The 9,712-nt window shown below is 41.9% G+C and overlaps 1 protein-coding gene across 1 annotated transcript; it reads right to left on the bottom strand.

Annotated features, from left to right (window-relative positions):
* Positions 1-366: 366 nt before the first annotated feature.
* On the bottom strand, positions 367-1,116 carry LOC100965568 (tubulin polymerization-promoting protein family member 2-like). Its single transcript, XM_012811309.1, has 2 exons — positions 795-1,116; positions 367-533 (listed from the first exon to the last, which is right to left on the bottom strand). Exons 1-2 carry the CDS (start codon positions 1,114-1,116, stop codon positions 367-369), a joined length of 489 nt encoding a protein of 162 aa, XP_012666763.1.
* Positions 1,117-9,712: the final 8,596 nt, after the last annotated feature.

Below are 9,712 nucleotides of genomic sequence, written 5' to 3' on the forward strand. Positions count from 1 at the left end.
CCCCAAACTCGTTATTCCTCTCTACCCATGGGCCAATACAAGGAATCAGGTATGGCTCTAAGCTGTCAGGAATTTTCCTAGCCCTCTTCATCTGCTCCCATTCTAGTTTTTCCTAGATTTTCTCTACTCAACTTGAGATGGTCTCACCCTGCAACCCCGACTCTGACCCTGGGTCTTTGAACCTGACATTTCTATATGACCTCTAACTCAGCCTTTCACTCTTAGATCTCCCCAATCACTTTCCTCTTTCAGGAACTCTTTCACTCATTTTTTCTTTTTTGTCTGCACATAGATGTTTATTGTTTCCCCAGCTCCCTGGTGTTAAAGATGCAGGGTCAGGGGGGCTTGGAGGCCCAGACGAGGTTCCTAATTCTTCTTGTCATAGGTGGCAGCACCCTTGCAGCTCCTCCCATATTCTGAGTTATCAGTGGTCTCTTTCTGTCCTGTGATGCCCTTGCCAATGTAGTCCAAGGGCTCCTCGTGGCTACCAGTATACTTGCGGGTATCAGTGTGCTGGTCCATGGCACTCGCCACTGCGGCTTGGTAGAAGCCAAAGAATTGAGTTGAGCCCGGGTCCTCCTCCGTCCCCAAGATGGCCCTGACATCCATGGAACAAGTCCTTGCACCTCTTCATCTTCCTTGGGCACGGGGCGCATCTCTTAGGTCCCAGAGCCACAGCCAGAGCTATCCACACCCAAGGGGAGGGAGTCCAGGGCACAGAGGGATGGTGGAGTTTTCTTTGTCTAGCGGATTTATTCTGACCAGGCTGCTGTGAGAGGACCTCATTCAGTGACCACCAGTGGTGGCTGGATTCTTGCCCTCCATGAGTTTAAAAATGTCCTCCAGGCCTTGGTCTGGGCTCTTTTCCTTGAAGCGCTTCTGGCTCAGATCCTTCATTGCTTCTGTGAACCGCTGAAAGGTGATGGTTCCGGCATCCTTGGCCTTGACTTTGTTGAACACAGTGTCCACATCTGTGGAGGTGACCGTCTTCCCATCTGTGATGCCACAGTCCTGGCACAGCTTGGAGAAGTTCTTGTTGTTTATTTCAGCGCCACTGCTTGAGGAGTCTCCGAGGACAGCAAACCGCTGGAATGTTTTCTCTGCTTCGGATGCCATGGTCAGCTAGAGGTTGGGAGTGAGCAGTGGTGGTGAGTGTCAGGAGGTCAGGAGGGAGGAGGGAGAGGAAAGGAGGACAGACAAGGAATGAGGATGAAGGTGAAGATTAAATCAGTGGGAAGAGAAACAAATCCCCTTGTCTCTGCTGCCACCTCCCCTGTACCCCTCACCCCCATGCACCTGCATAGCCACAACAGGAGCCTCCCCTTCCCAGCAATGGGAATGCCAGGTGGATCCCAGGTACTGACTCATGCCCCATTCTCCCACCACTTTTGCATACCTAAGAGTGGCCGGATGGTCTCTGACCCTTCCTCGCCTTCGTGTGTGTGCAGATATGTGCAGGAGGCAGCTGGCTGGGGAGACTGGGTGGCAGTCAAGGAGACAGAGGGGAGGCTAGGCAACCTTCTGTGACCTCAGCAATGCCTATGTGACATCATTCCTGGCCTTAGCTTCAGCCCCTGCTTTGGGAGGAGGGCTTAGGGTCTCCCTACCTTGCCTAGTGAACTGAAGCAGCTGCCAAACTTCTAACCTTTTCAGATGACCAAACTCCTTAAATACCCCCTCCCTGACTTAGCCCACCTAAAGCAACTTCAATGCCATTGACTGTGCTTGGAAGTTCTTTCCAAAAAAATTTTTAATTCATGATCTTTAAAAATATTTGAGGCACACTGGTTGAAAATCACTGCTCTAGGGGGAATCAGGGCCTGATGCTGGCAGCCAGGCTCAGTGACAGCATGAAGGCCATTCTCAGGCCATGCCTTCCACCATGCTCCCATCAGCCGGCCATAAACAAAGTGCTTAGGTTGAGTCATTTTAAAACTATGAATCAATTCCATCTACCCTTGCTTTATTTGAATGATGTTAGCTGTAAAATCACTATTTTTGCATAGACATTAATTTAAGTTATCAAAATGTCATTTATGTTACACTCAAATGGTCTAGCACCACCAGGAGTGTGGGTCATAGGCATATACATATCAGGGGAGGAGGAGGAATTCAGTGGGATTTCAGGAAGGAGGTGGTGCTCAGTGCCCATGCTCTCCCCACTCAGCTCTGGCAACCAGACACAGTTCCCGCACTTCATCCGTGAGAACTGAGCTTGGGAGGTTCAACAAGCTGCTCCAAGATACTCAGATGAAAAAGGGAGCACTCAGGTTGTGCACGGCCCGGACTCGGCTTCTACCCCTTGCCACCAGCTCTGCAGGCAGGGAACGCCATAGAAGGACACGTGCTGTGGAGACTGAGCCATAAAATTGTCCCTTTAATGTTTCCTCAACCAAGTTCATTAACAACTCAGTCAATAGTATTGATTGCCCTTTAGATATTGTGAAAATTGATTCAGACTGGGCTTGGCGACTCATGCCTGTCATACTCGCACTCTGGGAGGCCCAGGTGTATAGTTTGCCTGAGCTGGGTTCAAGACCAGCCTCAGCCAGACCAAGATCCCATCTCTAAAAATAGCTGGGTGTTGTGGCAGGTGCCTGTAGTCCCACCTACTCAGGAGGCTGAGGCAAGAGACTTGCTTGATGCCAAGAGTTTGAGGTTGTTGTGAGCTGTGAAACCTGCACTCTACTAGGGTGAGAAAGTTAGACTCTGTCTCCAAGAAAAAAAAATCAATTCAGAGAAACATAATTACTGTATTAAAATTATGAGCCTTTATTTTTCTGTTTCTTAGTAGATCCCACTGTACTTCTTTCAGTACTGGGAGCAATGTTTGAAAATGCCAGCTCCCTTAATGTACACACTTTAGCTCTGGGTATGACATTTTAAAAATCTGCTAACAGATCAATATAACACCTCCAGTATGTTATTGTTATTTGACATTTAACTTATATTTTCTTGATCACTGAGATATTTTTCAAAAAGAATGTTTTTGAGACAGTCTCACTCTGCTGCCCCAGGGTAGAGTGCAGTGGCATCGTCATAGCTGACAGAAAACTCAACTCCTGAGCTCAAGTGATCCTTCTCTCTGAGCCTCCCCAGTACCTGGGAATATAGGCACGCAGCACCACACCTGGCTAATTATTCTACTTTTTCTAGACATGGGGTCTTGCTCTTGTTCAGGCTGGTCTCCAACTACTGGCCGTAAGCAATCCACTGCCTTGGCCTCCCAGAGTGCTAAAATTACAGATGTGAGACACCTGTGAGTCCAGCCAATGTTAATATTTTATATAAGAAATATATGTATTGAGGAACAACTTCCATGTAACTGGGCACAATGAGAGTGGGAAGGGAAGACTCCAGGCATCTCTGGCCAGTGGGTTTTGCCCAGAGGCTGTCCTGTGGTGACCCAGGAAGTCAGTGAGAGACTTCTGGACCCCATGAGGAGGAGGGAAGCAGTGGAAGTCCGGCAAGGAGTGGGTGCCCATTTGTTCAGACTGAGACTGCAAGTTGGAAGAGCCTTGCCTGGGGGCTGTTTTTGGTTTTCTGGACTTGGGCACTCTATTGAACTGCCTTCGGAAACCTTGGGCTGGTGTGCAGATGACTTTAGGCACGGTCTGGGGCCCCAGACTGAGACACTGAGCTGGTAAGGAGCTAATGCCATTCAGCTGTGGGCTGTCCACATAGCAATTGAGGGGGAGCTGCCCTGGCGAGTTGCAGATCAGGGATAGGCTGGGAGATCTTGCACGAGTAATCTAGTGACTGAGCTGCCCAAAGTTGGGGCCTGAGACTCTGGGGAAGTGCGGAGATCCAATTGTTTGGCAGATTAACAGCTTTGGCCCTCAGGAGCATTGAAGGATACTGGATTTGGCGCACTGAATAAAAAGGCAGCCACACCAGGAGAGATCCAAGGAATAAATGCTTTCTTGGAAAGCTTCTGCTTGGCCAGTGTTCATAGTCTGGAGTGCCTTTTAAGTGGCCTGAGGACACATTTGGGCTCCTAAGCCTGCGGGGTCCGTGAAATCAGCTGAGGCCTCTAGTCTCCATCTTGTACAGCTGTATCAACATTGGGATTAACTTCTCATCCCTCAGATCACCTGTTGCCCAGACAATATTTACCAAGAAATATATACTGTTTGGTTTTTTGGTTTGGGGTTTTGTTTTTTTAAATTTCAACATTTTTTGACATTCTTTTTTCATTATTCTAGTTTAAATACAATCTTCCTTTTTTGCTTTCTTTATGAACTAGCATTTCATTTTTGCCCGTGTTTCTGCCCCTATTATTTGCGTTTTTACCCCCGATTTCATCCTATTAGGGTTTTTGCTTCTTTGTTATGGTTTTATTTATAGTATTTTTGTCTTTTCTCTCTCCCTGGTGGAGGTGGGGTACTGTGTCTGAGCCAGCTGGCAAAAAGCTGTTGACTTCAAGGGAATAACTTAACCTGGAACCCCCAGAGATTTGGGGTTTTTAAGGGTGGCTCATGGTACCCTATATTCACCCATACTACTCCTGTTTCTTTCTTTTGGTGCCTTTCTTCTTTTTGTCAACTCTTCCTTTTACTCACCCCCTCTTCTTTCTCTCTCTTTTTCTTTTTCTCTTTTTTCTTTCTTTCTTCCTTTATTTTTTTATATCTTCTTTCCTTTCTTGCCCCTCAATCTTCTCATCCTTCTGCTTTTGCACCAAAAGGACTCCTTAAAACTTTAGGCCAGTGGCATAGTAACTTAGAGCAAGAAGAAGGGAAAGGAAAATTAGGGTAAGGAAACAGATATAAGAAAGCACTTATGAAGAAGAATCAGCAGAAAAATCCTGGCAACATGAAATATCACTCCAGAGTAACCCCTTCTAGGGATCGTGAGGTAACTACAGCAGAGGAGCCCTCCTATATAGACATGTTAGAAATGACAGAAGGGGAATTTAGAATACATATGATGACAAGAATGAAGGAAATTGCTGAGAAAGTGAAAAACAATCAAAAAACAGTGAAAGAAATTGCTGAGAAAGTGGATAACAATCAAAAGGAAATTCAAAAACAGAATCAAATAAGAGATGAACGATACGAAGAATACAGAAAGCATATAGCAGAGCTGAAGGAACTGAAGCAGTCAATTAGGGAACTTAAAGGTGTAATAGAAAGCATTAACAACAGATAGGACCATGCTGAAGTCAGAATCTCCGAGGTAGAGGATAAAGCTCTCAAAATATCCCAGATTGTTAAAGTGACTGAAAAGAAGAGAGAGAAAACAGAATGTTCAGTGGTAGAATTGTGGGACTCTATGGAGCATTCAAACATATGAGTTATAGGTATCCCAGAAGGGGATGAAGGATGCCCCAGAGGAATGGAAGCCATTCTAGAGAATATTATAAATGAAAATTTCCCAAATATCACTCAAGATTCTGTCATACTCCTATCAGAGGGATATCGGTCCCCTGGTCACCTCAACTCAAATAGACCTCCAAGGCATACTGTGATGAATTTATCTAAAGTCAAGATAAAAGAAAAGGTTTTGCAGGCTTCCAGGAGTAAGCGCCAACTGACCTACAGGGGCAAGCCTATCAGGGTGACCACGGACTTCTCTAATGAAACTTTTCAAGCTAGAACACAATGGTCATCTATCTTTAACCTACGTAAACAGAACAATTTCCAGCCCAGAATTCTATATCCTGCTAAGCTATGCTTTAAAATTGATGGAGAAATCAAATCTTTTCTTGGTATGCAAACACTGAGGAAATTTGTCACAAGACCAGCTTTACAGAAACTATTTCACCCTGTCCCACACACTGACCATCACCACGGACCTTCAGCAAAGTAAATACCCAGAAATTGAAGGACAGAGCTTAGTTTCCACAATGATGCAAAAGACAAAACTAAGCAATGGACTTTCACAAAATAAGATGAATAGAACAGGACCACACTTGTCAATTTTCTCAATAAATGTCAATGGCTCGAATTCCCCACAGAAGAGGCATAGATTGGCTCATTGGATGAATAAACACAAGCCATCTATTTGCTGTCTGCAGGAAACACACCTCATGTCATAAGACAAATTAAAACTCAGAGTTAAGGGTTGGAAATCAATTTTTCAGGGAAATAGAAGTCAGAAGAAAAGAGGGGTTGCAATCTTATTTTTAGATGCATGTGGTTAAATTTAAAGCAACTAAAGTTACAAAAGACAATGATGGTCACTTCCTGTTGGTCAAGGGAAAAATACAACAAGAAGACATTTCAATTCTAAATATGTATGCACCCAATTTAAATGCTCCTAGATTCTTGAAACAGATCTTGCTTAGTCTGAGCAATATGACATCCTACAACACCATGATAACAGGGGACTTTAACACCCCTCTCTCAGAGCTGGACAGATCCTCCAAACAGACATTAGACACAGATATCAGAGATTTAAAAGAGACCCTAGAACAACTGTGCTTGATAGACATACATAGAACACTCCATCCCAAAGATAAAGAATATACATTCTTCTCATCGTCCCATGGAACATTCTCCAAAATTGATCATATCCTAAGACACAAAGCAAACCTCAACAGAATCAAAAGAATTGAAATCCTGCCTTGCATCTTCTCAGACCACAAGGCACTAAAAGTGGAACTCAACTCCAGCAATAATGCTCAACCTTACACAAAAGCATGGAAGTTAAACAATCTTATGCTGAATGATAGTTGGGTGCAGGAAGAAATTAAAAAGGAAATCATTAACTTCCTTGAGTATAACAACAACGATGACACAAGCTACCAAAATCTATGGGATACAGAAAAAGCAGTCCTGAGAGGAAAATTTATCCCTTTAGAAGCCTGCATTAGAAAAACAGAAAGAGAGTGCAACAACAAACTCACAAGCCATCTGATGGGATTGGAAAAAGAAGAACAATCTAAAGGTAAACTCAGCAGAAGAAAGGAAATATCCAAAATTAAATCAGAGATCGCTGAAATTGAAAACAAAACAAGGAGTTGGTGCTTTGAAAAAATAAATAAAATAGGTAAGCCCTTGGCCAGACTAACTAGAAGTAAAAAGATAAAATCTCTAGTAACTTCAAACAGAAATGATAAAGCAGAAATAACAACTTATTTCACAGAGATACAAGAGATCATCTCTGAATACTACTATCAGAAACTTTATGCCTAGAAATTTGATAATGTGAAGGAAATGGATCAATATTTGGAATCACACCCTCTCCCTAGACTTAGCCCAGATGAAATAGATCTCCTGAACAGACCAATTTCAACCACTGAGATCAAAGAAACAATAAAAATTCTCCCAACAAAAAAATGCCCTGGTCCTGATGGCTTCACACCAGAATTCTATCAAACCTTCATGGAAGAGCTTACTCCTATACTGCAGAAATTATTCCAAAAGATTGAGGAGGAAGGAATCTTCCTCAACACGTTCTATGAAGCAAACATCACCCTGATACCAAAACCAGGAAAAGACTCAACTAAAAAGGAGAATTTCAGACCAATTTCACTTATGAATAGAGATGCAAAAATTCTCAATAAAATCTTAGCCAATAGATTACAGCTTATCATCAAAATAGTCACACACCAGGATCAAGTAGTTTTCATCCCAGGAATGCAAGGCTGGTTTAATATATGCAAGTCTATAAACGTTATTTCATCATATCTACAGAAGTAAAACTAAAGACTACACGGTCCTCTCAATAGATGCAGAAAAAGCATTTGATAAAATCCAGCATCCTTTTTTAATTAGAACACTGAGAAGTATAAGCTTAGGTGATACATTCCTTAAACTGATCAAAGCTATCTATGACAAACTCACAGCTAGTATTTTACCGAATGGAGTAAAACTGAAAGCTTTTCCTCTTAGAACTAGAACTAGACAAGGTTGTTCTCTGTCACCATTACTATTCAACATTGTGTTGGAAGTTTTAGCCAATACAATTAGACAAGACAAGAAAATAAAGGGCATCCAAATGGGAACAGAGGAGGTTAAACCCTCCCTTTTTGCTGATGATATGATCTTATATCCGGAGAACCCCAAAGACTCAACCACAAGACTCTTGGAAGTCATCAAAAAAATACAGTAGTGTCTCAGGATATAAAATCAATGTCCACAAGTCAGTTGCTTTTGTATATGCCAACAATAGCCAAGATGAGAGGTTAATTAAGGACCCAATTCCCTTCACCATAGCTCCAAAGAAAATGAAATACGTAGGAATATACCTAACAAAAGAGGTGAAGGACCTCTGTAAAGAAAACTGTGAAACCAACAACTTACAGCCACCTAATCTTTCATAAACCAAACAAGACCATCCACTGTGGGAAAGAAAGACTCCCCATTTAATAAATGGTGCTGGGAGAACTGGATATCCACATGTAAAAGACTGAAATTGGACGTGCACCTTTCTCCACTCACAAAAATTGATTCATGATGGATAAAGAACTTAAATGTAAGGCATGAAACAATAAAAATTCTCAAAGAAAAAATAGGAAAAATACTGGAAGATATTGGCCTGGGGAAAGACTTTATGAGGAAGACTGCCATGGTAATAGCAACAACACCAGTAATAAACAAAGGGATTTAATGAAACTAAAAAGTTTCTGTACAGCCAAGGAGACAATAACCAAAGCAAATAGACAACCTACTCAATGGGAAAGGATATTTGCATATTTTGAATCAGACAAAAGTCTAACAAGCAGGATCTAGGCAGAACGTCAATTAATCTACAAGAAAAAACCCAACAACCCCATACATCAATGGGGAAGAGACATGAATAGACTCTTCTCTAAAGCCGATAGACAAATGGCTACTAAGTATATGAAAAAATGCTCATCATCCCTAATTATCAGAGAAATGCAAATTAACACCACCCTGAGATATCATCTAACCCCAGCAAGAATGGCCTAGATCACAAAGTCTCAAAACTGCAGATGCTGGCACGGATGTGGAGAGAAAGGAACGCTTTTGCACTGCTGGTGGGACTGCAAACAAATACAACCTTTTTGGTAGAATGTATGGAGAAACCTTAAAGAACTCAACCTAGACCTCCCATTTGATCCTGCAATCCCATTACTGGGATTCTATCCAGAAGGGAAAAAAACCTTTTATTATAAAGACACTTGTACTTTATTATAAAGACACTGTTTGTTCTAGCCCAATTTACAATCGCTAAAACGTGGAAATAGCGTAAATATCTTTCAACCCAGCAGTGGATTGGTAAGCGGTGGTATATGTATACCATGGAATATTATTCAGCCATAAAAAATAATGGAGATTTTACAGCATTTGTACTAACCTGGATGGAGGTGGAACACATTATTCTTAGTGAAGCATCACAGAAATGGAGAAGAATCCTATGTATTCAATTTTGATATGAAGACAATTCATGACAATTAATGACACAGTGGGGCCTGGGGGAAGGAGAGACCAGACAGAGAAGGAGGGAGGGGGTGTGGGCAAGGAAGAAAAAAAAAATTAGTGACTAATTCTCATATAAATTGTATTTAATTTGGACCACAGTACATTACTTAAACATTAATTTTTGATTCAACATGTTAATATGTTGTTTATCATATTGTATCCTCGTTTATAAGTGAAATATGTTTGTAATTTCCCCTTTAAAATAATATATTTTGTCCAATTTTAATATCAGGTGTATCCAGATTAAGTAGAACGGTTTTGAAGTATTTCTTATTCTACTGTCTATAAGATGTGGCATGATCTGCTTTTTTTTGTTTTTTTTT

The sequence above is a fragment of the Otolemur garnettii genome, unplaced genomic scaffold, assembly GCF_000181295.1.
Source record: "Otolemur garnettii isolate 467f Iridium unplaced genomic scaffold, OtoGar3 scaffold00153, whole genome shotgun sequence".
In the NCBI taxonomy this organism is placed as follows: domain Eukaryota; kingdom Metazoa; phylum Chordata; class Mammalia; order Primates; family Galagidae; genus Otolemur; species Otolemur garnettii.

Excerpts from the sequence above, each read along its gene's own strand:
- LOC100965568 (XM_012811309.1), bottom strand. The coding sequence starts at position 1,116 with ATGGCATCCGAAGCAGAGAAAACATTCCAGCGGTTTGCTGTCCTCGGA. Across the intron at positions 534-794 it reads GAATCCAGCCACCACTGGTG|TGGCGAGTGCCATGGACCAG; the intron begins GTCACTGAATGA and ends ACCAAGCCGCAG.